At 43.0% G+C, this 27,256-nt stretch overlaps 1 protein-coding gene across 4 annotated transcripts in view; it reads left to right on the top strand.

Moving 5' to 3' along the window:
• Positions 1-27,256, top strand: part of ACACA (acetyl-CoA carboxylase alpha) — a 130,468-nt gene that overhangs the window by 16,290 nt on the left and 86,922 nt on the right. For all 4 annotated transcript variants that reach the window (XM_059829105.1, XM_059829103.1, XM_059829104.1 and 1 more), the window contains exons 6-27: positions 1,209-1,307; positions 1,879-1,985; positions 2,742-2,852; positions 3,362-3,571; positions 4,134-4,304; positions 6,648-6,809; positions 7,110-7,273; positions 8,100-8,250; positions 8,774-8,877; positions 9,783-9,864; positions 11,046-11,191; positions 12,218-12,368; positions 13,671-13,805; positions 14,721-14,867; positions 15,399-15,587; positions 16,190-16,290; positions 16,886-16,974; positions 18,388-18,512; positions 22,987-23,100; positions 24,667-24,780; positions 25,436-25,525; positions 25,996-26,114. In XM_059829105.1, the coding sequence (XP_059685088.1) occupies positions 1,209-1,307; positions 1,879-1,985; positions 2,742-2,852; positions 3,362-3,571; positions 4,134-4,304; positions 6,648-6,809; positions 7,110-7,273; positions 8,100-8,250; positions 8,774-8,877; positions 9,783-9,864; positions 11,046-11,191; positions 12,218-12,368; positions 13,671-13,805; positions 14,721-14,867; positions 15,399-15,587; positions 16,190-16,290; positions 16,886-16,974; positions 18,388-18,512; positions 22,987-23,100; positions 24,667-24,780; positions 25,436-25,525; positions 25,996-26,114 (2,881 nt within the window). The remainder of the gene's footprint in view (positions 1-1,208; positions 1,308-1,878; positions 1,986-2,741; positions 2,853-3,361; positions 3,572-4,133; positions 4,305-6,647; positions 6,810-7,109; positions 7,274-8,099; positions 8,251-8,773; positions 8,878-9,782; positions 9,865-11,045; positions 11,192-12,217; positions 12,369-13,670; positions 13,806-14,720; positions 14,868-15,398; positions 15,588-16,189; positions 16,291-16,885; positions 16,975-18,387; positions 18,513-22,986; positions 23,101-24,666; positions 24,781-25,435; positions 25,526-25,995; positions 26,115-27,256) is intronic.

The raw sequence follows: 27,256 nt of genomic DNA, 5'->3' as shown, positions 1-27,256 counted from the left end.
TCTAGTCCTTATTTTAAGATGGATGGTTTTAGTGAGATAGAAAATCCTGAGTCTAAAAGAGAGGCATGAGGTATGGTTTACAAGTGCAAGATTGATGATATGTTCTTTGCAGTAGTCAGAGCAACAGAATATGCTGTTTAACAGCATAGTCTGTTTCCAGTCATCGAGGCTAAGGAAACTAGATAAGGTTTGGACGTATGCTGGGAAGTAGTTCTTGTATGGGAGAAGTGGCAAGTTCTCCAACATGTCTTTGAATATTGTGAGATACAAAATTAGAAAAGATTCCCGTTAAAGCAGATTGTTTCAAAAGCTGAATGTCCCTGTTGTCATTTTAAAGAGGATGTTTGTAGTTCGGTTTTATGGAAAGAGTGGAGTTCTACGTGGACAATAAATGAAGTTTGTGGTCTAGTTATCAGTGTAGTCAACCGAGTGCTGGAGATGTTTGTTGCAGTAAGCCTCATCTCCTGAACCACATGGATCTGAATATTGGATAAGGTTTCGGACATGTTCTGTGTTTAAAACTAAAGATGGACTTGTGATAAAAGTTATGGTCTGAGCATAGCCTGGGGATACTTGTATCATGTTCTGACTTCTAGCAGATCTTTTTATCTGTAATGTCTTGAGCCATAACCACAGAAATACTCTGGACCTTTGAAAAGGAGTGGATTTAAAAGCTGTATTTTAATTTTGGTTTAAATCTCTTATGAATCATACATTGCAGTCCCATGCAAACCACATTTCAAGTAAAATCAGGGCACTGAATTATTACTGCAGTAGCATGTGATGTGCACACCTAATACCAGTTCTAGTACCTGCCATCCCTTTGAGAGCGGGCCCAGCTTGAGGACACATGGACAGAGAGTAGTGCTTGCAAGCTCGGTGTGCCAGGACTTCTTTAACAGGATGGGCATTTAACAAGCTATTGTGATGTGTGTGTGGTTGCATTGCTGTAGCTTCAACTGCCTTTTCCTCCTTCTTGGTCGAAAGTGCTCTAGTCTGTTTGGTTTTAGTTTCCTGGCTGAACAGGTAGTGCTCTCTGTTTCGGTTCATAAATGTTGATTTATATCAGTTGAGATGTGGCATGCAGCAACCCTGCTAAGAGTCATTAGTTATCCCTCTTACATGGAACCCAAATCAGACTTCTGGCCATTTCCCTAATGTCTGATATTTCTTGTGTCTCTCTCATGAATTGTTTTTGCTCTTTGCAGGTCCTCCAAGCCAAGCAATGTGGGCCTTAGGAGATAAAATTGCTTCTTCAATAGTGGCTCAGACTGCCGGCATTCCAACTCTTCCTTGGAGTGGCAGTGGTAAGAAGGAAATTGTTGTGTTTGTCAAGATCATTCTAATCTTTTTTTCTTCAACACATCTAATCTTTAAGAAGTGTCTGCACAAAAAGGCATTTGAAGAGATGTTCCATCTGTTTTAGGTTTCAAATTTGTATTATCCGAGGCTTAGACATAGCAACTACCATGTATATGGATGGATATGTGAGGCAAAATTTACATGTCGTGTAACATGCTGTTAGTCTAACAATGCAGCTGTAATATCTGGTATTTCTGCAGTTTCTTCTTTCCTAGCATGTAGTTTTGGAGCAGACAGCCAATACTCTGCTTCCATGGAAGCTCTATACAGTTTCAAAAGACTGTAAATAAAGAATTGCTCAAGGTAAATGAAGGAGGATATAATTTGTTGGATGAAAAGATCTGCTCCCCAGAAAACAGAAATGTCTGTTCACATTCTGCATTCTCTCTTTTGTAAATGCTTCCAGACTAGGCTTTGTGCAACTACGACTGCTGTTTTTTTCGTCAATGTCTGACGGGCGAGTTCTCACTGAGCCTTGCAGCAGAATGAGCTAAGAAGATAATGCTTATATTTCAGGTCTTCGAGTGGACTGGCAGGAAAATGATCTTCAGAAGCGTATCTTGAATGTTCCTCAGGAACTATATGAAAAAGGCTATGTGAAAGATGCAGATGATGGACTGCGGGTAGGTGGCTAGTATTTTGAAGGTATTTGAGGTCTTGTTGCATGCACACCTGGAGAGAGCTGGTGGTTTAATTTATTTCTAATGGGAGCGCAAACCAGAACTAGACTGCCAGCCTCACAGAACTGAGTCTTGGAAACTGGAAAGTGATCTTTCACATATTATCTTTGGGCCCAGCCTGCAGAATTAGGTGAGAATTAGGAGGAAGAGATAAACATGGGAACAAAGTTGTATTTCATTAAGGGCTTTCTTCTGGTTTTTGTTTAGTGCAGGAAGAAGGTGTTTTTAATAAAGACCCATGAGCTCACACTTGGTTTCATCTTTTGTTAAGTTTTCCTTTGCAGAAGATTTTGAAAGTAAGAAATATTCCTGGCACAATACAGGGTTTGGGAATTTTCCTTTGTGAAGAGAGGGGGTTGAGTATATGATTTTTTCATGTTACCCAGCTTAATGATTTTCTGTATTACAAAAAAGCTTTTCTGTGAGTTTGTAAATTTAATGGCGTGAAGCACTGACAAAAGGTTTTGTGATCACTTCGAGAGGCTAGAGTTTTCTGTAGTCCCAAAATCACAGCTGATTTTTCCAACTACAGGCACCCTCTCAAACTGGAATATTTGGTTTCTATCTCATTCGTGTCTTGGTTGCTGAACAGTCAGACATGGAAGCTTGGACACAAATCAACAGGGAAATAATGATCTTTTCACGTTGATTCTGCTAACTTTTTGTACTTACCCATGTTTTTCTGCCCATCTTCGTCAGGCTGCTGAGGAGGTTGGCTACCCTGTCATGATCAAGGCTTCTGAAGGAGGAGGAGGAAAAGGAATCAGGAAAGTTAACAATGCAGATGACTTCCCCAACCTATTTAGACAGGTAACTTTTCCCATTGATTTGTACTGTCTTGTTGTAAATGTTCAGGTTGGGTGATTCTGAGAGCACTGAACTGGAAATGTTAAAGAACTGAAAAAGTCTGCATTATGTTTCAGAGCCTGTTTAGCTACTTTGAATCATGAGTTCATGCTTTCTTTGCTCTGTATGTTGGTAGGATTTCAATATATCTGCATGTCCAATACAGTTGTCAAGTGCCCAGACATCACAGGAGATGCTGAATAAATCCAAGTAATGGAGGGCATCTGCAGTGTAATTCAAAGATGTTGAGGGACATGAGCCTCCTTTAGTTTATGGGTTATTTAGGAAAGCTGAGAGGACTGGAAACCGCACTGTAATTACATACAAGCAAACACGGGGTATTTTCAGCCTTAAGTGTCCCAGGGGAAATATTATGGATGCTCCTTGCTTAAAAAATGAACTTGGGATGATTGGGACTAAGACAGGTGTCTTCAAAAAGCGATCTGCCTATTTGTATGCTGTCTCTGCTGTAGGTTCAAGCTGAAGTCCCAGGCTCTCCAATCTTTGTAATGAGACTAGCCAAACAGTCCCGCCACTTGGAGGTGCAGATCCTGGCTGATCAGTACGGCAATGCCATCTCCCTCTTTGGCCGGGACTGCTCCGTGCAGCGCAGGCACCAGAAGATTATTGAGGAAGCACCTGCTTCTATTGCAACTTCGGTGGTGTTTGAGCACATGGAACAGGTGAGATTGGCTCTGCGAGTTCTCTTTTTCCTTGTGAGACTCCAGAAACAGGCAGGACTTCTTTTTTTCTTTTTTTTTTTTTTTGACATTGCCCAGAGTTTTGCATTGTTGAATCTTTTAAAGGAACAATATAGGGTTGCGTGTCTAAAACTGCTTAGTGTGGGCAACCACTCACATTTCCAGAACTGACTGAGTCCACCATGTGCTGATAAACAACTGTAGAGCTCCCTTCAAAAATGCATGCACCCCAAAAATAGGAGGGAAGTGTGTTTCAAATACGTATTGTCAAAGCAAGCTGCAGGAATTGTATGAATTGTCTGATGCTGAGTATTATAAATATTTGCTTCAAACTCTGCCTTCTATAAATTGTAAATGAAATAACCGGGAAATCAAAACTCCTGTGCCACATGTTTTTCTTTGAGCAGTTCTCGGGTCTGTTACAGGCTTTTGGATGCTTCGGAATGCCAGCAAAGAAGTCTGAAGTGGGTGGGGTGGACGAACAGAGCATAGGTAACTGAGCACGGGGCCTGGAAATCAAATACTCTTTTTTCCTGTATCCTAGTGTGCGGTGAAGCTTGCCAAAATGGTGGGATATGTGAGTGCGGGCACTGTGGAATACCTGTACAGCCAGGATGGCAGTTTCTACTTTCTGGAGTTGAATCCCCGCCTGCAAGTGGAGCACCCCTGCACAGAGATGGTAGCTGATGTTAATCTGCCGGCAGCGCAGCTCCAGGTGAGTCAAGTGCCCAGGCCCTGTGCTCCTGGAGGCTTTCAGAAGTACTCAAGCTGCGGTATGTTGAAGAGGCCTGAGCATGAAAAACCTGTTCTGCTGAAGCCTTAGTGAAATAGGGGGGCGGACTCTCCTCTGAGTCACAGCCAGGGTTCTGTGTTAAAACTGGATCACTTACTGATGTTATGCAGATGACTAGATCTTGGTACTGATAGAGAAGAGAATACGAGGAAAGTATTAGAGAGCTCTACTAAATATGGCCTTTATCCTCATGTGCAGATAGGTGATAGAAGATTCCCCCCACGTTTCCTCCTGAACAAAAAATACCCAATAACTCAAAGGCCCATTTTGGTATTTTCTCAGCTTGGGATTTATCTTCTGTGGCCGGAGCAAAGCTTCATTCAGTATTCCAAAATATATATGCATCCCTTCTGTTAGGACTGTTTCACTAAGAAGTTCTAGCGCTACCATTTGGCTCTTTCTGATTTGGAAAGCAAAGAGAGGTTATTTTCTAGCTGTTTCTCCTGGACTGCTGCGGTAGACCTTCAGTTAAAAGAGTGTGAAAGGTTAGAGGAATAAAACGTAGAAGCAGGAAAGCTGATTTACGGAAAGGTTGTGTGTGAAAAAGCCTGTCTTAACAAGCTTTAGCCATGAGTAGTTCAACTTTAAGCTCTGAAATTATTTTGTGAAATGAGTTGGCTTCTGAGGCTAGCAGTGCGATCAAATGCTGTGCCAGCTTTGAGCAGTGCATCGCCCACTCTGCCTCCAAGGGAGAACAGCCTCTTCCCAGAGTCTGTAATGACAAAAGGAGGGGAAAAAAGAACAGACAATTGGATTTTTCACCTTTCGGCAAGTTCAGCATTTGTTTGAAGTTCAGGAAAGTGACTTGGGGTTTTTTTTTAATTTTGAGCAGTTCCTGAATTCCCGAGGAATTGTTTTCACCCCTCTAAGCCCCTCACTCATCGCAGATACTTCCTCCTCCCAGCCAAGGTCCCTGCTCTTTAGCCCTTCTACAAAACAGGATTTGTGCCTAATAATTAGGTACTTGAATAGATGTGGCAAAGTGACCAAGAATTTGTCTTGATTTATTGCTTTTTCAAGGGGAAATTGTGATAGTGGGCGACAGTTATGGCTTACGTGAATGCGTAGGCTTTTTGTTGTTCTGATACCCAAAGTAATGGGGGAATCCTTCACAGATCCTGTAGAAAGCATTTGTTACGTATGCTGTGGCTCAGCTGTCTCTTGTGCATCCCCACCAAACTCCCTGTGTGCTGCCACGCTGTCTCCTTTTCTCAGCCCCCATCTTTTCCACCGGTGGATGAATGCTGCAGTCCTCTTTCCCTCTTTGTCTTACACCACATTAGGGACTCTAGGTGCTTCTCTACTTCCGTTTTCTCAGCCCTCCCAATTCTTACCCTCTTGCTTTCTTTCTAGTTTCTTTCTTCTCCCTGCTGTTTGCATTTGAAGTTTACAGGATAGATGGTAGAGAAAACAAACTGTTGAACTGTAATGTCTTGTAGGCTGCTCAGGAGCAGGAGCATCTTCGTTTTGTCGAGAGGCTATTTGGCTTTGGCCTGAGCCTTCTCTCAGCAGGTGATTCCAGTAGCTCTGTGTCTGTATTTGCCAGGCATTGAGAGTTTTGGAACTGGTCAGATGCTTTCCTCGTTTGGGCACTCTTCTTCATATTGCTGATGCTAGATACAATTTCATAGAATGGCACATTGATATTGTAACCAGTTTGGTCTTTTGTCAGTTGGTGTCTGGCACAGCTGAAATAAATGGTTAAGCTAAAGCTCAGCCTTTTTGAACTGCAGCTGTAAAAAAAAAAAAAAAAAAAAAAAAAAAATCCCAGCTAATGAACAGAACAAGTGGGACTTTACTCCCTAAGGATGCAGCCAGCAGCCAGTTCTGCAGGTTACTCTCTCCGCAGTTTATAGTTGCAAAAATTCCACAGTTTCCTATAACCAATTAGGGGCCTTCTGTCTCACTGGGACCTTAGTATATTTTTAACAGGCCTAATGTGTGCCCATCCTCAGCTGACCTAGCACTGGCCAGCTTTCTCTGGAGCCTTTTAATCAGTCAGTGGAAAATACTGGCTGAAGGGCTTAAGGTGGGTGTTACACTGAGCTCGGCTGCCCTGGGAAATGTGAATGTTCCAAGACGTGCCAATGGAGAAGGCTCGCATCAGAAAATAGGCAAGCCTATTTGCTATACAAGAACTGCAGCATCAGCTTCTACAGAGAATTGGTGGAATTAATTCTTCAAGGAATAGGTACTCTCTGTGAGGGGAGAAACTTACTTAGTGGTGGTTTCTTTTATTATTTTATTATTATTATTTTTCCTTAGATTGCCATGGGGATTCCCCTCCACAGGATCAAGGATATCCGAGTGATGTATGGTGTTTCTCCGTGGGGAGATGCATCTATTGATTTTGAGAATTCAGCCCACGTCCCCTGTCCACGCGGCCATGTCATCGCTGCACGTATTACCAGTGAGAATCCTGATGAGGTGAGTGTTTTGAATTCTGTAGTAACTGATCACACTCTGATAACCGTAGGCTTTACACCTAGGTTCAATCCCTGCTGCTGATCCTGAAAATTTTGGCAGCAAATTTAAAAGATTCTTCCCTTATCTCACTTAGCTGATGGTTCTGTAGACTCTGGTTAGACACAGCCCGAACTTACTTGTGTATGTATCATGTTGCAGCACAAAGAGGTGCTCTAGCCTTCAGAACTCTAATTACTTCCATAATTCTGGATTATTTACTTTTTCTTTAGGATGTATAGCAATGTCTGTCTGTCTTTGCAGGGTTTTAAGCCCAGTTCTGGTACAGTTCAGGAACTGAATTTCCGCAGCAATAAGAATGTCTGGGGCTATTTCAGTGTTGCTGCTGCAGGAGGGCTTCATGAATTTGCTGATTCTCAGTTTGGTCACTGCTTCTCTTGGGGAGAAAATCGTGAAGAAGCCATCTCGTAAGTAGTCAGAAAAGTGGTAGAACCTTGGAAATGGCTTGGTTTTGTCCTCTTTGATCCAAAGTGCCATGGGTAAAACAAGACTCCTTACTTCCAGGAGTTTTCAGAGAAGTTTCCCTCTCTTTACCTTGCTTTCCACATCATGGTCAGGCTTCTCATCCTGTCTTGCTTTGCAATTCCGCTGTGTTGCACCTACATTTCTATAGTTTTTGCTTACTTCTCTTTATTTTTTTTCCTTTCTGTTTCATTCCTGCTTTGTATACCTGCTGTTGGGGTATGGTATAGCTACCATTGTGTTGAAGTCCCTCTTTGAAATATTCAGGTGGAAGGCTTCTAACAGGAAAAACATTGATAACTTGTTATGTCAATGCCTTATAACAATTTATAAATCATCGAGTGTCCTTATGCAGTGTGGAATGTTAAAGCACCCGGTCATAAGACAGGACTGTCTGACCTGTCATCCATGCCGTTTTTGATCCAGAGCCTTTCCTCTGTTCCACTCTGGGTGGGATGGAGACCACGTCTGTCTGTCTTATGTATACTTCTGACATGTGGTAGGTGCCTAGATGATAACAACAGGGAACTCCTGATCTCATAGCTGGTGCTGGCTGAGCTGCTCTTGTTCACACCAGCAGCAGATTGAAGAAAATCAATATTCTTTCATTCCCAAGCATGTCATATAGGATCTTGCTCCAGTGCACATAGCTCTTCCGCTATTACCTTCAGACTGTCTTTTCCCAGCAGCTCATGGGGAACTATCTAGAGTTATCAGCTTGCACATTACCATTAGTATGGGATAGATAATAGGCATTCTTTTCTCTTTCAGAAACATGGTAGTGGCTTTGAAGGAGCTGTCCATCCGAGGGGATTTCCGAACCACTGTTGAGTACTTGATTAAGCTGTTGGAAACAGAAAGCTTCCAGCAGAACCGCATTGACACTGGCTGGTTGGATCGGCTTATTGCTGAGAAAGTTCAGGTGCAGCTGCTTGCTTTACAGGACTAGAAATTGGAGTGAGGAGGGGAAGGGGGTGGCAGGGCAAGCTTGGTGCATGCTGGTTACAAGAGGACAAGGATTGAGGAGTGGTTAACTTCCACTTACCACTTTATGAGTAAACATTTTCACTGGCCTTAATTCTTATATCAAAATCCCAGGTCATCCCTGTCAGGGAAAGGTGGTCTTAAAGTTGGCCAGAAAAGCATCTTAGTGTACATGTGAATTAAGGCTAATAATTCGGTTTGCAGTTTGGGACAGATGATAGTGGAAATGTAGGTGGAGCCTCAAGATTTGATCCAGGAAGAAAAAAAATTGGTTTTCTTTTAAGGAGTTAGAGAGGTAATTGCTTCTATATAGTGTTTGCATGGATGCTACACCAACTTAATTTTAAAGAGAGGTTGGCCGTGAACCAAAAATAGAGCTGAGACTTGATTCTTCAAGTGGGTGGTTAGAATGGACTGAAGCTAAAGGAGATGTAACTGTGTTATATACCCTTTCTTTCTAGGCTGAAAGGCCTGATACCATGCTGGGAGTGGTGTGTGGAGCTCTGCATGTGGCTGATGTGAGCTTCCGAAACAGTGTCTCAAACTTCCTGCACTCTCTAGAGAGGTAAAATTACAAGCTGGTCTGGTGGATAGCTGATAAGCAGATTGTAATTAGTTTTGATTTACAAGTTTTGTTCAAGTACAGTACGGTCCAGAAATGCACAGAGCTTGTTATCTGCTGACTGTTCTCTGGCCCCAGGAAGCTATTTATCTACTGGCCTAAGAAAACTGGCAGATATCTGTGCATCTCTGCAAAATATCCCCTGCTGTTTGCACAGATTGCTTTGGTTTCTGGCAGTTTTGGCAGAAGCTCCAAGAAATGGTTCAGAAGTGCAAAGTTCTTTCTCTGTGTGCTGCTAGGGCAACATTAGGGAGTCTTCAATCACCAGGTATTGTCTTCCTCCTGTTTTGAGGATTGATTTAATTTTCCAGATTTGACATAATTTGCCAAATTGAGTGTTTCCCACTAGTACTTAGAAGACCCTCTCTTCTCCTGCTGGCTTTAAAGTAGAGCAGGCAGTGTAGGGAAACTAGTCATAACACTCTGTCAAGCTAAACCTGGTGTGATCTAGGCAAGTGCGCTCTTAACAGAGTTCTTCCCCTCAGTGTCCTGTTGGTGAGTCCATACGTAAGCAGAGCTGCAAGGGGAAAAGCTGCTTTATCCCTATGTTAAGTCATGCTACATGTTCTGTAATTCAGGCTGTGATGTTCCTTTGGCAGACTCTTCTCTAAGGCAAAAGGGGATGAATGGAAAGGAGAGTAAAGCTGGTCTGTGTGTCTGGAGAGAGATGGGCTGGCTATGTCAAACTCATATGTGTCCCTCCTAAGAAGAGACTGTTTAAAAGCCTACTCCCATCTCTCTGCTAGTGTTTTCCAAATTCTTGCATGGATCTTTGAACCTGCTTGGGCCCCTGATAGCCATTTGGTGGCTTCTGGAAGACCAGTTTTGTTTTGTACTTCTCTTTCAAGGGGCCAAGTCCTGCCTGCTCATACTCTGCTAAACACTGTGGATGTGGAACTCATCTATGAAGGACGGAAATATGTGCTGAAGGTACGATGCACAGTGTGGAAACCCATCCTCTTGCCACTTTTAGTTGGAAATGTCTGTCTGTGTGCTGCTCTGGCTTAATCTTTGTAATACGTGTAATTATTGGAATTAAATCTGTGCAAGGTTTATTTTCTCTGCTTTAGTGGGGTTAGGAAATCAGTACAATCTCCCTTGTGATAATACACCATCACATCTTTCCATTGCAATATGCCTGTGTACCTCTGTAAACATTTTAACCTTTCGGGGTCAAGAAATGCTCTGCATAAGGTGAAGAATACTTTGTTATAGGCAAAGACTACTGCCTGTTGGTTGACTAAAACTTTCGATTGATGTTTCCGAATATGTGAATCTACTCTGTTGGGTGTTTGAACCCAGTTTCATCAGCGTGACAGAATTTGTAGCAATTTTTCCCTTCAGTGTTGCTTTTTCTTTGCTGTGTGCAAAACCCAATGTTAGAAATACTGTTTAAAGGTTGCGAAACCAAGCATACAAAAGTTAGGAAATACTAGAGTTAAGATTGCCTGTGCAATCTTAGTTTGCTTCCTTGGGCAAATTTATTATGGCAAAGTTTTTAATGACATGACCGTATACTGTTTTTTGCAGCTATAAGTATTCTACACCCCTGCACCTCCATGATTTTATCATGGCACCCCTGTGATGAGAAATAGAGAGGCACTGAACAGCAGCTGAAGTATGCTTTAAGTGATTTACCCAGCTTCAAATAGGAATTCTGTGGCAGAGATTGTAATAGGATCCCTTTTTCCAGGGAGAACTTTAGCTGCTTTCTCTGTGAGACAATCTCTCTTACTTATTTTTTTTCAAATTATCTCATTCATTATGCAATTTTAGTATACAGCTGTGACTTGTACGTAGATTGGGGTGAAGAGGTGGTATATGATTGCATGGTCAAACCTGTACAATTAATGCATAAGTGTGAGAGGATTAAATCAAGATTCATGGACAGCATTAATTCTGGCATCTCTTGACTGCTAAATGCTTGGCTTTGTGATCCTAAATTTTTTTTATATTGTTGTTTTTCCATCTAACATGAGAACAAATGGCTCTGTTCCCCTTCTTTAATTCCCACTGTTGCAGTGCTTGGAAAACTGTGTGTTGTGGCAACCAAGGCACTATCAACGCTGTGTTTATTTCATGTGATACGTACCATTCTTGTGGATTTGCAGGTGACCCGACAGTCTCCCAACTCCTATGTGGTCATCATGAACAGCTCGTGTGTGGAAGTTGATGTGCACCGGCTGAGCGATGGAGGACTGCTCCTATCTTATGATGGTAGCAGCTATACTACCTACATGAAAGAAGAAGTGGACAGGTAGCAACCTGTAAAGATGAATGTTTTAACATTTACATACAAGTGTACTTGTAAATTTATGCTTTCCAAAGATCAGCTGGGAATGGGATTCTCTCCTAGGAAGAGGTTACTAGATGCATTATGGATGAGTTTAAAGGGAGAAGTTGCCTTCACCTGAAGAACAGATTTTGGCTACTGTTAGAAGAAAGATCTGAATGTGTACCAATATGGAGTCCATATTCTCCGGCTGGTTCTTTAAAAGCGCCCTTTTGGATTATAAAAAAAAGAACACCACCAACAAAAAAACCCCACAAAAAACAGAACATGAAATTCTTTAAAATCCTTGAAACTCCACAGCTGCCTTAGAAATAGATACAAGATTACTATTTCAGTGCATTCCCTCAGAATTCCCTGCAGGGATCATAGGCGTAAGGTCAGTGAATCTCCAGCTTCTGGAATGTGAACCACTGCCCCCTCTGCTGGTTTCTTTTCTGTGACAAATGTAACGAATCTGGACAGGAGTACAAAGACAATTTGGGTAACTTCCTGGGTTGGAAAATGCTGTAAAATCTCAACCTCTCAGTCTGCTACATGGGTGCATCCTGCTCTTTTCAGCTTTGCTCTGTATACAAAAGTATTTTTGCATGAGGTGGGCAGTTTGGTGAGTGTATTGTGTGTTCTGTGTGGCAAGTGTAATCTCCACTAACATCAGTTTTTGTTCATATGAAATCTTGAACTTCATTGGTTCTGGTTCTGACAGTGAGTGATAGCTGTTGGTAGAGAAGAAGCACAGAAGTAACATACATACCACCTTGCTAAGGGCTATTCTATCTGGTTTCTGATCCCTGGCTTCCATAGTCCTCTTTTGATATGATTAATCTGAACTTTCATATGCAGGGCTGTACCGTTCAGCTCAGAAGAGCTGGTTGAGGTGTTTTTGTTTAGTTTTGTTTTGAAGTCGAATAGGGAAAGAGAGCAGGGATTTCTCCCCTTCCTGTGCTTTCCATGAGGAATTCTATTGCAGTGATTTGTCTCGTTCTTTCCTAGGTATCGCATCACTATAGGTAACAAGACCTGTGTGTTTGAAAAGGAGAATGATCCTTCCATTCTGCGCTCACCTTCGGCTGGGAAGCTTATCCAGTATGTGGTGGAGGATGGGGGACACGTGTTTGCAGGCCAGTGCTTTGCAGAAATAGAGGTAAAAGAGTCTCAAAGAACTGACTTGGCTGCAGATGCTGAGTCTGCCCAGGCAAAAGCTTGGGGGGGAAAAAAGGTTGAATGTTTTGGAACTGGGAATTGAGCGTGAGGGATAATTCACAGTATTTCCTTTCCAAATTTTGTCTGTGTTTTTACCTGGATTGATGCAGGAATCAGCAGTGAGAGTGGTGGGGTGGCGAAGAAATTACTGCTGAAATTTGAGTGTTAATGACTGTATACTAAGGGATAATCAAAATTTCTCAGCAGTGAGACCATGGTTATTATCTTGCTGTGATACCAAGGGAGGGTGGGATCCATGTGTACTATGTTTTCTAGCTGTGGTGAAGGCGGCCTTCTACTTGTAGACCACTACTTAGTACTAACACAGATGCAGAAGCAGAGTTATATGCCAGGATTAAGTAACAAATTAAGACTTCTCTGATCACCTGATCATTTATCAGGTTGATTGGATGAGTTAATAAGCATCACTCCTCCCTTCTCCCTTGGAAGTTACTTAACTCTTAGAGAGGAGGAGGATGAACAATTCCTGCAGCACTGTGAGGAAAGCACGAGAGGTTGTGTAGGAGTGTATGGCTCAAAACAGATTTGAGGGAGGGGAGGGTGTGTGTTGACAGAGGGGCAATTAAACCAGTTGGGGACAATGTGTAGGAGAAAAATACCAAGCCAGAGATCCAGGCCATGGCTAAGAAGGAACCACCTACTCAATTCCTGTCTTCTCAGTTATGGTGTATAGTATAGCACTGGTAAACCTAGACTGTCTCCCCCTGTACCCAACCCTTCTGCTCCAAAGGCTTGCATGGTTGAATCAAGGAAGCATGTCTATTTGTGAAGAGCGGTCTGAGACCTGTGACCTCTAGAAAGTAGTCCTAGTTCCCTCTGCTAAAAGTGTACATGTTGCTGTAGCTTTTGAGAGTGGCTCTCCCACTGCTAGCCTTTAGAGTGCAGCAGCTGCAGCAGTAAATTGTATCTGCTTTGTTCATTGTGTTGAATGTGGGACCTTCTTGAATACCTGTTGGTCCAAGCAGTGTGGAACAGCTGATGTTCCTCAGGATGGCTTCCTGCTATGCTAATTTGTGGTCAATTATTTTGTTCTACCATTCACTTCAGTGTCTGGGGTTTCCTTCCCAATGTGTGTGCTTTTAAGTCTTTGGGAAAGCCTGAATGCAAAAGGCGCTCATGCAGGTTAGTTTGTCTGTGGTAGGACATTGGCTGCTGGCTCACAAAACTAGAACCATTTGGGGAACATGGAAGCTGAGTGTGTAACCTGTTTTCCTTGCTGCAGGTGATGAAAATGGTGATGACACTAACAGCAGGAGAATCGGGCTGCATCCATTATGTCAAACGCCCAGGGGCAGTCTTGGATCCAGGCTGTGTGATTGCCAAGCTCCAGCTGGATGATCCCAGCAGGGTTCAGCAGGTGAGAAGTCGCAGGAAGCGCAGATGTTTGTTGTGTTTTTAATAGGGGAGTGATGTTGAGAGTGGTACAAGATGGTCCAGTGTACTGAACCAATTTCAGATTTGTGCATTGTACTGGAATTGTCACTTTGCCATTTATTTGTCTCAGATGAGGACTAGGACTCGGATTATTGTCTCTTTCTCCAATTTAGGCTAAGCTTATGTACCATTCTTGTTCTCTTCTTACCCCAGTACTAGTGTGGGTACATGGCTGTCTAGGATATTGGAGGTTGGCCAGATTTTTCTATCATCTGCTTTATTCCTATGCAAGTTTACTTAACTTCATTTAATCGTGTATTCTTCTTTAAGTGACCTTCTTTGGGAGGTCTGGAGTTGATATCCCAACTCCAAGAGTGTTGGGCCCTGTGAAAGCAATTGTAGCAAATCTGGAAATACAAAAAAAGAGCCTAGGACATGGATCTTTTCTAAGGTGAAAAGCAAAGAGATATATTCATTTAGAGATGGTAGGCTGGGATGTAGCTGGTGGCTGTGGAAGAGAATCTGTTGTTCCTTTAGCAATAGCTAGTTGAAAATTGTGGGAGGTTGTCATGCAGGGGGTGGAAAGTGACTGTCAGCACCAAACTGTTGGCTTTTCCTGTGCTTTTCTTTGAGATTTTTGGTCATCCTGGATCTAAACAATGAGATCAACTGTAATGTATTTGGGAGAGGCTGGAAGCTTATTTTGGGGGTGTACACAACATAGAACTGTTGGAGATCCAGCTCATAACTCTTCTGTCTCTCAACCAAGTGTGTTTTCCACTCTGGGAATTCTTCCAAGTTAAATCTGAGCCTCCAGTCACGGGTAACTGGCTGCCACCACAGTGGCTGATGCCATACAGGAGGGTTAGTGACACTGTGCTGTTTGTTGTGTTTGCAGGCTGAGCTGCACACGGGTACCTTGCCGCAGATCCAGAGCACAGCACTTCGAGGCGAGAAACTCCATCGCATCTTCCATTATGTCCTAGATAACCTGGTCAATGTGATGAATGGATACTGCCTGCCAGAGCCCTACTTCAGCAACAAGGTACTGGTTACTTCTTGTTTCAGAGCAAGAGCACAAATATTCTTTCAGTTCAAGGTAAGGCTGGCCAATTTGCATGTCACAACCAGAGGACCAAGAGTCAAGGCAGTACCACCCTGCTGGTCCCAGCTCCATTCAGTTTTCTTTCTTAGACTTCCTTATAGTCAGTCTCATCAGAAAGTAAGATGGGAGAGCCACATTTGTGGCACCCAAAACAAAGACAAAGGCAAGGAGTTGAGCTTGGTCTTGACTGCTTGCGCCTGCAGCCTTGTATGTGGGAGCTGCGTGCATAGCCAGCTGTGGTAGAAGTCCTAGAGGGAGGAGGAAAGAAGGTGTTCGAATCTGAGTCAGCTCTTGGTGTAAGGTAGCACAGCAGCTTTGTCATATATCCCTGTTCTCTCTTTTAGTCCCTGGACTAACTGTGTGATAAAACAGTATTGAAGAAGACGTCAATGAAAAGCCTTTCCTTTTCTCCCTTCTTGCTGATTACTCTTTTCTTCATGTTTGTCTTTACGCTGACTTGTTTCTCTCTAGGTGAAAGGCTGGGTTGAGCGACTAATGAAAACACTGAGAGATCCATCTTTGCCTCTGCTGGAACTTCAGGACATCATGACCAGTGTTTCTGGACGGATCCCACCCAATGTAGAGAAGTCCATCAAGAAGGAGATGGCCCAATATGCCAGCAACATCACATCAGTCCTTTGCCAGTTTCCCAGCCAACAGGTGATCAACCACACTTATGTAGAGGAATAAAAATTGGTTCGCATTGGGGCAGAGAGAGAGAGAAAGTTCCTTTAAATTGTCTGGAGGCTAGTTGGACCTGAGAGGTGCATTTGGACATGGGATCTTCATGATGAAAGATACTTCCCTGTCTCACTTGCGCTTGAAGGCTTGCCTCCTTTACCTGTGCTGAAGGGTATGTGTTCCCTGCTCAGTATAGCTTTAAACAGGCAGTTTGGAAGCAGTTTAATCATATCAGTGTCCTTGTGGGCATTTATTTATTTGCTTTTTGCTTGGTATATATGCTGCAGTGCAATTTGTACAGTCAATGTAACCTTAAAAAAGAATGATTGCAATTAACAGAGGCCTGATGAGGTAATAAGATGTTGGAAGATGATTTTTCCAGTATATGATACTGTGCCTTGATTTTTGTATCATTGTCAGGTCATTAACTTCCTTGGCAGTTTAAGGCTTTGGCCTTTGCTGGAGTCTGCTGGAGCTCTGGTCTGGTCTGGTCTGTCTGGAAGTTCTCAGCTTCTCTGCTGGTTGTTCAGCCAGATTGTCCCATCCAGGACTGGGACTGTCATGTGATTGCTCTCTTTCAGATTGCCAATATCTTGGATAGCCATGCAGCCACCTTGAACCGCAAATCAGAGCGTGAGGTCTTCTTCATGAACACTCAGAGCATTGTGCAGCTTGTGCAGAGGTGAGCCATTTTCAGGGATGCCCCCTAACTCTTTTTTTTGTTTTTTTTTTTTTTTCCCCCTGCTGCTGCTTGAAAGACCTGAGCCTGCTTGTCTTTATTCAGATGATTTTATTACACTCAGAGTCTAAATCACTAGGAATAAGCCTGCATATTTCCCTCAGGGAGGTCAACAGTGAGGGGGCCATGTGTGTGTGGCTCCTGACTGCCTGTGTGAAGCACACAATACAGATCCTTCCTCTTTTTCCCATTGCCATATGAAAGAAAGATTTAAAATCTGTCCTGACACTGATGACATCTTGGCCATTTCATCAAGCCACTGGTATGTGTTATGCCTTTCAGTGTCTAGAGTTTTAAGTATTTTTAGAAGAACAAGGACATTTTGATGCAAAACGTGAGCCATGCTACCCCACCACAGTAATGGCAGGGGTTATGTATTCACATAACAATTGGGGTTTTCAGAACCAGGTACACTTCTTTCCATAAGCAAACAGGCTTATTCTGCCACTCGTATTGAACGTTATTCACTTGCAGGTCTTCAGAAGCAGGGCCGTGCCAGTCTCACTTAGTGCTAGTTTTGACTTATTGGCTTCTGCAGGTACCGAAGTGGTATTCGGGGTCACATGAAAGCAGTGGTGATGGATCTGCTCCGTCAGTATCTGAAGGTGGAGACTCAGTTTCAGCATGGTGAGTCTCTAAGCACGTCAAGGATTTGCTTTCTGAAAGAACCACGTTAGGTCCCAGAAGGTCCACATGGTCCCCCTTCAAGAGAGATTACTGTAACTTTATGGCGAGGCTAAACTACACAGGTTTTCTTTTAAATGTCTGCCAGTCAGATCCTGGTTTTTGTAGAGGAGCTTATGTCCTGTTTGAGTTTTCATGGTAAGAGTGCTCATAATGCTTATGACAAGCAAATGACAAACTCCACCCCAAAGCTGTCTGTTCTGCTGGTTTTCCACTGTTGTTATATCCATCCTCTTTTACATCCCGTGTCATCTTACCCACAGTTTACATGTCGTAATATGACTCTGGTTTCTTTTTGGTGTAGGAATGCTCTTTATCCCTGTAATTCTTCAAAAGAATAGCTCCTATATGAGTTTATGATCCTCTAAGTGAGGACTTTTGTATGAACCAAAGTAAAAAGACAGACTCTCTGAATTAGGAGTTTCTTTGCCATTTCTAGGCCGTTATTGAGCTCACTAAGGCTCAGCCAGTCTGTGTGGTCTCTGCTTGTTCTAGATCATAGATGAAGCAGTTCTCCTTGGCCTTCCCTCACGGACTCTGTCAGCAGTGGCCCACCACTGGAGAGTTGCCCCGCTTGGGTATTCCGCATGCAGAAGCTTCATATTAGAAGCTTGATTTTTATTTCCTGATTTCTGAGCATCTGCAGAAAAATTAGAATCAAAAAAACTGTTTAAATTCACCACAGTATTTAGTTCTGTTTATTGCCTGCTTATTAAATTCTATAGTAAAAAAAATCAAGTGCAGTAAAGAAAAAAAAAAGTCACTGGGTTATTTGCACCTGCTGGAAAATACTGGGAAGCTGTTTGCTGTTCATAAGAACCTCAAACCTCAGCCTGAAACCAAAAATAGAAATAAATGCATTGCACTGCTGTATCCAGGCACAAGATGGCAATGAAGTACTAGCTAATTTTGAGGCTCTAGCTCTTACAGGTAGTTCAGATTCCGCTCAACTTTTTTTGTCCTGCTCCAAGACCTGCACAAGCCTCATATAGTACTACAGATTGATGTCTACTTCAATTTGCTGGTAGGAGAGGATGGTGCAAGTCTTTTTGCTGTTACTTTATTTTGCTTGTCGTCTGAATGAAAGACTGAGCTCACCATTCCTCTCTTCATATTGCTTGTAGAGGAGGTATTTGGTATTGGAACTGTTTTAATACAAGCAGGATGTTTAAATTAAAGTTTGCAGTTGAGGGTGGTGGTGGTGGGAGGAATGCTTCCTTCCCAGAATTGATCGTGTGTACCATGCAAAGTAGATTCTCAAAACATAAATGTAGAAAAATAAAGATGTATCTATTAACTTGTATACCTTGACACAGAGGTGCGGAGACTGGAAAAAATGTGCATTTCTGATTGCAGGTCACTATGACAAGTGTGTCTTTACCCTTCGGGAAGAGAATAAAAGTGATATGAATGCTGTATTGAACTACATCTTCTCGCATGCTCAGGTCACCAAGAAGAACCTGCTTGTTACAATGCTCATTGTAAGTTATCTATTGATGCTCTAGAAATGTGCTGCTTCTTGTAGTTGAATGTTTGATGCTTTGAAAGGTACTGCATTGACAGCTCTCATCCTTAAAGATGCAAGCCTTCTAGCTACAGAAGCAGTGGCAGCAGTGTGGAGTTTCTTCATGTGTTCTTGGGCATGTAAGCCACGCGTTAGAGGAGACCCAGAACATCCTGTTCAGCTCAGTGTCTGTGCACCTTCTGGTTCATGACTGTCCTGCATTGATTGCCTATCAGAGTGCAATGAAGGCTAATTATGCAAGTGATTTGTGAGCATCTGCGGGGAGATAAGAATGCGGACTTAACTCTTACATTGGGAGGGTGCTAGAGGCTAACTGTCAGACACTGGGCTGTGACTTTATACTTGGTTTAGTTTGTGTCTTCATCTTCAGGGGTCTCAGACAGGTCCTGTCTTTATATAGCTCGTGGTACTCAAACTGGAGTTGCTTGGAAAGCAAAGCAATATGCTACCAGCACAAAAAGCAGATGGTTTTTTTGTGGTAATAATTTTGTAATAGTGACATTTTTATGGTCCTTCATTACTAATGAGGGTGACTTCCTGGTAGCGAATGGCATTAGCCAGCCCATATGGAGGCCCTTGAGGGGTTTCACATGCTCTTCCTTGATGAGACATAGTTTGGTCTTATAGGTTTGGCAGTGGCTCTCTTAGCTTCTTCCTGGTTATGGTCTCAAAGTCTTATCTCAGGTCTGTAGTGGTGCTTTCGGACCGGCTGTACTCTGGGCTGCGTGATGGAGTCTGACTAGGACTCAATATCTCAGCACAAAGCTGGTCACTCCAGATCAGGCCTCTGACCCTTGGGATGGTGTATGGCTGGCCAGGGGGCTTGCAAGGGGATGGGGAATCTCCTGGAGTCAGAATTCCTCTTGGGCAGACATAGATGCCACCCTAGAAACACAAATGAATCCTCCTGCCAGGACCTGCCATCACCTTCTCATGTTCTTCTGGCTTGTTACTCCATGAAAAAATCTCAGTTCTCATTAACTTCAGTCCCACTCTAATGGGTAAAACTCCCAGTAAATTACATTCCCAGGAATAATAATTAAAAAAACCAACAGTTGAGTCCTGTCTCTTTTTTCCTGTATCCTAAAAAGCCTCCCAAAATCCTTGTCCCACATAATGCTTTGAAACAGAATGAATGCTCACCTTCCTCAAGGCAGGATGAATTTAGCTATGACATGATTTTCAACAGACTAGGGTTAGGTATCCTGCTTTTTAAGAGGCTAAATACAATACTATCTCTTTCCCCCTGCTTTTTTTTTTTTTTTTTTAACAAACATAATGTGGTCTGTTACTGCCAAAAATCTGTCCAAAGTAGCCATCCACAGAATAACTCTTAAAAGAAGAAAAAGAGTCCTAATTGTCCTAGGCTGAGGCTGGGTTTCTTAAATTCTAATTTGTAAGATATAAGGACCCTGGCATTCTTTCTTTCTGGCCCTCCTTCCCCCCCCACCCCCTTTTTTTTCTTTCCCTTTTTGGTGTGTGGTGTGATTGTAAGTAACGCTTGCCTTAAGAATCTCATTATTTGAACACGGAGCCATATTTCCTCTGAGAATTCTGGAGTAGCTTTGAGCCGGGGCTGTTCATTTCTCAAGTAATCATGCTGGCGTGATGGAGAGAGAAAATGGCAGCTGTTCGCGGCTCAGGCCTTCAATTTTCTTCAGAGTCCAGTCACTCAAGTGTGTAATTACACGGGGGTGCCGGGGAGGCGTTAGGCCTTGTCAAAGAGCTGGTTTGAGGCTTTGCTCGCTGCCTTTGCCAATCAGTGCAGGCAAAAGCCAGTGCAGCGCCAGCTACCTGCTTTATTTTGTTGTTGTCATCCTGACTATTTCTTGCTAAAATGGGACCGAAACTTTTTGTCTAGTTTTTCACCTCCGTGCAAGCCGTGTCTTGGAGGCAGAGTCTCGCTGTGTCTTCACGTCAGCCGGCCCAATGTCCGTCCGAGGGAGTGAGTGGTGTGCTGGGAGATAGGGAACGCAGAGGAACGCCAGTTTTCCTTTTCCCTTCCTGTGTAGTCATCCTTCCCACCGCTGTCCGTTATTTCTGCTCAAGTAAAGGCTGACATCCCAGTTTGCTAGAACTTAAAATGTACTGGAGAGACCATGCTGCACATGGTGGAAGAACAGCCGGGTAGGTAGCTGGTGATCCGAGCGCCATTTGGACTTCTCAGATGGAGTGGGTAACGGGCTCAGGAGGGTCGACGTGCCTTTGGTCACGGTGTCACCTATGGCACAGCTAGGGATTGCCGCCTGCTGAGTTACAGGTCACACCGGTAACCAACAGACCATCATTCCTCTTTCTTCCGACTCACATTACTCTTCATGTCTGAGGGACCCCATGGCACATTTGGTGTAATCATGGTGAAGGCTGTGGCATTTTATGGGTTGCCAAGCTATTTATGTGGGATGGTTTAAGTTTGTCCTCCAAGGGCAAACGTCATGTCAAAATACCTTGATGCTTGTGTTGCTGTTATTGATGTATCCCTAGGAATCCATTATTAACAAGGGGCTCTGAGGATGGTTTTAGTAATAGTGTTATGCTGCCATCATTCACCCTTTTTAGCTAGCAGGCGTTTAAGGCAGGATGGGAACTACTTCATCCTTCATATATTTGTTGAAATATAGTGCGATTGGAAGTTGTATGTTCATTTTATGTACTTAACTGAGTGGTGTATGCACATCCTAGCCTTAACTGGACAGAATCGCTTGTGGCATGGCAGGTATCCTGCGTCCTGTCAGATTTTTGTTACCTTGAGCAGTTACATTACAACACCCAGGAATTTGTATTTCAAATACGACAAAGGCATTTCCTGAATTATTCACTGTGAATTCACACAGTGACCTGGAGTGGATAAATTTACAGAACTAACTTTGGGAACAATCATTGTAATGTTTGCGGGCCCAAGACTGGTTAGTAGGCGACAACAATCTAATAAAAGTTAGTAGCTTAGTTTTTTTTTTTATAAGAGTGATTAGACTGTGGTTTCTGTCCCCGAGAATTTTACGCCATCATTCCTAGAGATGGCATCATGCTTGAGTGGGGTCGGAGAGAAAGGGGTCAAGAGCAATGTGGGGGAAAAGCTATTTAGCTTCGGAATCACATGTGGTATGAGCTGTCATTTGGTAGTCGGTCTATGGGACTCGTATTATTTGTTTTTTGTTTTTCACTTTATTTTGCCTGGCAGGCTTATCAACCTAACCTGCTGCACAGAGGTTTCCCTTTTTCCCTTTCTATTTTCTTGGATCTTCAAAGGGCCTTTTCTGGATTGCATGTGTTTAAAATCTCTTAAAACTTTAAGACACCAGCTCTCTTTCCTGTTGCAAATCCCCGTTTCATCTTGTGTTTTCCTCCTATGATTCATTTACCAAGAGAAAAGCTGTTAAGTGCTGTGTAGAAAAAACACATTAGAGGCTCCTAGAGGGTTTCCAGCTTTGGGAGTGGGACGGAAGAGACTCATAAGCCAGTGTAAGTAGTTGAAGACTGTGAGATTATTCATGGGAATTGAAACTATTTTTGGAAGAAAGTGTGCATGAAAGTGCACCTCCTCTGTTCAGAAAACAAAACAGATTAAAGACTTTTAACTGTTTGCAATTTTTTTGAATGGCTGAACCCAAAAGAGTTTTGAAACAGCATTAACACTGAAAAGTACGCTGTTCAGTTTTGTTGTTTTATCCAGGCAATTTAGACAGTAAAGTAAGCTAGTGAACTTCCTCAGAACCAGGGTTCTCTGATTAAAAGAAATATTATGGAGTCAGTCCTGTACTGTGGCAGGAAACACATTAGACCATTTATGATTTTAGTTAGCTTTGCCTTGCCTTCTTAGGGGAATGACAGGATCTTTCTTTTCTGGTGTTGCTGACACTGTACAAAGCGTGTGGTTGGTTTGTGGTTGTGGAGTTGTGCAGGGTTTTTTTTGTTTTGAGGTGGTTTTTTAAGTGGACTTCAGGAGGTTCTCCTGGCAGTTAAACTCTTTCTGTTTGGTCACCTTTCATGGTGAAAGTTTGCTAATCTTTGCATGCTACAGAAGGCATTTTGCTACAATTAAATGCTCTTTGAATTTTGCATTGCTGCTAGGGGAGACTTCTGGTACAAAGCTGAAATTGGGTAACAGGAAAATGTGAGTCTTTTTGACAAGTCAGTATTTCTCATGTGTTTGGATGCCAAAACACACACTACAAATAAGAAAATGGGTGATGATGCCAGTCCCTTCTTTCCTCTGTAGCTTTATTTGTATGTGTAAAATTACTGCAAGCCTAATACTTGTATCCTTGTCAGCACAGGATTACAGAATAATTTAGATAGGGACCTCTAGAGGTGATGTGGTCCAGCATCTGAGTGCATGTGTGTATGTATTTCAGGTTTAAACTCCTTTGCAGGAGGATGGAAGATGTTTTTCCTCTGTTCTAAACATCTGCAGTTCTCTTTATTTTTAGGACCAGCTATGTGGCCGTGACCCCACCTTGACAGATGAGCTGATTAATATTCTGACAGAGCTGACCCAGCTCAGCAAGACAACCAACGCTAAAGTGGCCCTGCGAGCACGGCAGGTAAGGGAGCGTGTTTAACAATCCAGGCTGATCCCCGCTGGAGTCAGACTGTGCTGTTGCTGATCAGATCAATAGGGACTGCTCCCACGTGGAGCTCGCTCTTTTGGAAAGGCTGCATCTCTTGATGTTTATTTTGATTACTATGCAAATGTGAAGAGTAGATTACTGTGAGCAGCTCTTTAACAATGAAGCTAATTAACCAATGATTAACCATTGTGACAGTCTAACAGAGATTTCAGTGGATTCCCAATCACTGTAAAATTTGAAGTTAAGATTACATTCCTTTGTCCCTACTCCTCCAAAAAGTTTTGTCTGGCTCAAATAGGAGTTAATTGAGAGTAGCCTGTGGTTTGTGTGATAGAGGAAGTTGAAATACATGGTCACTGTGGTTCCTTCTGGCTGTATCATCTGTGAACCCAACAGGCTGCCTGGAGCGTGCAGGCAGCTGTACAGTAAACAGCCAGGACATACTGTCCGGGTTCATCAGCTACCTTACAACTGCGAATCAGTGTGTGTGGAGAACAGAGAGAGAAACTTGCACAAGAACCAGATGTTCTTTGCAACTGCTAAGGAATTATTGCAAAGAATTGTGTTGGTCTTTTGCAGGGTTTCTTCTAGCTTTTGAGTTGCATTTTGGCAATTTCTTTTTAACCTGAAAATAATTGGAAAAACTCTTGATACTGTCAATTCCAAGAGCCTAGTACAGATAATAATTTGAATGCCAGATATCCACCTGGATATTATTGTGAGCTTGCTCTTTAGCAGTTAGTCTGTGGCTAGGAAGGAGTGAGAGGGCATAATTGTTTCACGGTAATGCTAACCCTGTAGTCTGATCACTCCTCTCACTCCACAGTCCCTATCTCCATTCTAAAAGTCTTCAGCAGGAAAGCTGACACTTTGGGGATCTCTCCTTTTATTTCAGAGCTTGACTGTTGAAAATGAATGGGGCGTTTGAAGCTGCTCAGTGACCTTACGTTTCCTTCAGGATTGTATTTGTGTCCTTGAACCATTCAGTTATTGAACCTCTCAGCAGCATGCTGGGGATGGTGCTGCAGTCCTTGTGTATGTCTTTATGTTGCTCTTTCACTTCATTTTCCCCTGCAAGCTGCTTCCCCTTCCTATCTCCGTATCCTTCATGTTGGGCATTTAATACCTGGCACCAGTGTCTCTTGCTTCCTCTGCTCGGAAGCTGTGAAAGGCGGTCTCCGTTGCTGGCCTCCCCACAGCTGCTGCCTGCCAGATCTGCTTTCCAATTAACAGCCGGTCAGGCAATCCCCAGGACTAGCAGCTCTGCAGTGCTAAATCACATGCACTGATGGAACTTGATTGAAGCTGTTCCTTTTCTCCATGGGGAATTGCCAATAATACAAACTGAACAGATACACAAATGAGGCTGGGGAGGGGAGAGAGTTTGCAGCATCACCCAGGTGCCACAGAATTCGCAGGAGAAACCAGTCACCTCTTCTGGGATGGAGCAGACTATTACTGCCTTGGAGGCATCAGCCTCCTGCCGATGGCCCGGCATAGCTCCTTTCACTGACACTCCTTATGTTTGCTGTTTGCCAGGTTCTCATTGCTTCCCATTTGCCATCCTACGAGCTGCGTCACAACCAGGTGGAGTCCATCTTCCTGTCCGCTATCGACATGTATGGACACCAGTTCTGCATTGAGAACCTGCAGGTATCTACCAAACTTCTCTCCTTGTTTTCCTGCTTTCTTCTCACTGCCCGTAGTGTTTCTGTAAAAAATCTCACCTGTAGTCCCAAGGTCCCTGTGGCTTTAAATTGTATTCTTCTGGTTTCTAGCTTCCCCCTCATTTTTGTTTTCATTCCTGCACTGATATTAGAATGACCTCATCGCAGTCTACAACCTCGTCAAGGGGGGCAGCGGAAGGGGAAGCGCTGATCTCCTCTCTCAGGGATAGGACATGAGAAAATGGGATGAAGCTGCGTCAGGGGAAGTTCAGACTGGGCATGAAGAAAAGGTTCTTCACTGAGAGGGTGGTCGGTCCCTGGAACGGGCTCCTCAGGAAAGCGGTCACCGCATCAAGCCTGTCAGAGTTCAAGGAGAGTCTGGACGATGCTCTTAGTCATATGGTTTAGTTTTAGGTAGTCCTGCGAGGAGCAGGGAGTTGGACTCAATGATCCTTGTGAGTCCCTTCCAACTTGAGATACTCTACGATTTAATAGAAGGTCATGATCCTTGATGAACAACAGGAAAAGCGTGGAAATCAGAACTAGTCAGGCTTGATTTGGGGTTTTTGCTTTTTTGCCTGACCCTGTTTGCAAGACAGGCAGTTGTCTTTTAAAACTCTGCTTAATGTGATCTCTTCTAGAAACTCATTTTGTCGGAGACATCCATCTTTGATGTGCTACCCAACTTTTTCTACCACAGTAACCAGGTGGTAAGAATGGCAGCTTTGGAGGTAAGTTTATTCCCATTGAAAAAAACAAGTATTTTTTTTATTTTTCTGTGGTTTTGGTTCTGTTTTGCTTTTGTTTTGAGCACTGTTATCCTGCAAGATTAAGAGAGCTGTAGGTTGTGTGGAATCTGGCATACTTGGGGTCTGGCATTTAACAGCACGAATGTTCATAACTGACTGAAATTTCAGATTCAAGTTATCTTCTTTGCTTGAAGAAGACTTAGGTGGTTGAAAGGATTGAAAGTGAAGCTGCTGTCAGAAAATGTGGTCAGCCTACCCTGTGTGCCTTGTGCTAATGGTTGTATCCTGCCAGACTGGCCTTCCTCAAAGAATAAATTCTCGTTGGATCAGAGTTCTCTCTAGATAGTAATTTGGTTCTTAGTATTTTGGAAGTCTCTGGTTTATTATTTGTCTTCTTTCTCTCTTTCTGCTTCCTTAGCACAGTTAAGCTGATCGAGTTTCTTTCTAACCAGGTGTACGTTCGAAGGGCATATATTGCCTATGAGTTAAACAGTGTCCAGCATCGCCAGCTAAAGGATAACACTTGCGTGGTGGAGTTCCAGTTCATGCTACCTACCTCCCATCCAAACAGGTCAGATCACGTGTTCAGGTGCCTTTTGGAATTGGAGGTTTATGAGGGGCTACATCCTATCTTGGCAAAGAAAACTTGCAATAGAGTTGGTGGAGAAAGGGAGAGTCCCAGTGCCTCAAATAAGCACAAATTATTTAAGATAAAACCCTACATGACCCAGTTCCTTCTCCTAAGTTATTTAAAACCTCAGGAGCTGTGGGTAGTAGTTTCTGCAGTTTGGATTCATTTAAATATGATACAGTTTTCATGTATTTTCTGATTTCAGTTCAGCTTGTGTAGTAACTTTCCTCTAGAACTTGAGTTCTAGCTGAATCCTGAGCCTTCCAAAAGATACAATTCCAGACAGAATAATCAATTACTCGGAGTTTTAATAAAGAACAGTCAAACAGTCTCTGTCCCCTTCCTGCAGAGCTCCCCTGTCAGCCCTTTGTAACTGTTTGTGATTGCCTCTACTTTCAAACCTGGCTTTACTGGATAAGGTGAAACCTTTTCTAGCATGTGGTTTTTTGACTGAGAAGACCAAGATGCATGTACGGATGTGTTTTATATGAAAATGCTAGAGTTGACATACTTCAGTTTTCAGTCAGTATTTTTCAGAATGTGTTTCTCATGACTGCAACCAAAAGCATCAACTATTCGCTGCCCTATCTTACAGAAGGGTCGCATCCCCTAGTGTGTGCTAAGATCATTTAAAAAAACCCCAAAACCAAACAAACTTGATTATCAGAACTTCTTCAGCATCTGTCAGGTTAGTCAGCTGCCGTGTTTTTTCATTTGCGACAGGAACTCAGGAGGGTGTTTTAGATGCTGTTTTATTTTTGTCCCAGGCAGCAAGAGCGTGCTGGAGCCAAGAGGCGCAGTGAGGCTCCGTGGCCGCCGGGTGCCACTGTCGATCTGTGCTGGTTTGGCCGTATGGTACCAGTGCTATTTTTCTCCTTTGTTTCCAAACATCTTTTTCCTTATTTTATTTTTGGTGGAGCTGGGCAACGGGGTCCAGTTTCGCTTCATTGAGAATCCATCAGTACATTTTATGAAATGATTTTCAGAATCTGGTTTGCTAGAAATGAATGACTGTCCTCAACAAGCAACACAAAACACTCATGATACAAATGGGACATGCATTTGGTCTCATCTGTTTCCTA

The sequence above is a fragment of the Gavia stellata genome, chromosome 25 (assembly GCF_030936135.1).
Source record: "Gavia stellata isolate bGavSte3 chromosome 25, bGavSte3.hap2, whole genome shotgun sequence".
In the NCBI taxonomy this organism is placed as follows: Eukaryota; Metazoa; Chordata; class Aves; order Gaviiformes; family Gaviidae; genus Gavia; species Gavia stellata.
The sequence above is the reverse complement of the archived record's forward strand: the minus strand, read 5'-3'. Positions and strand labels throughout refer to the sequence as shown.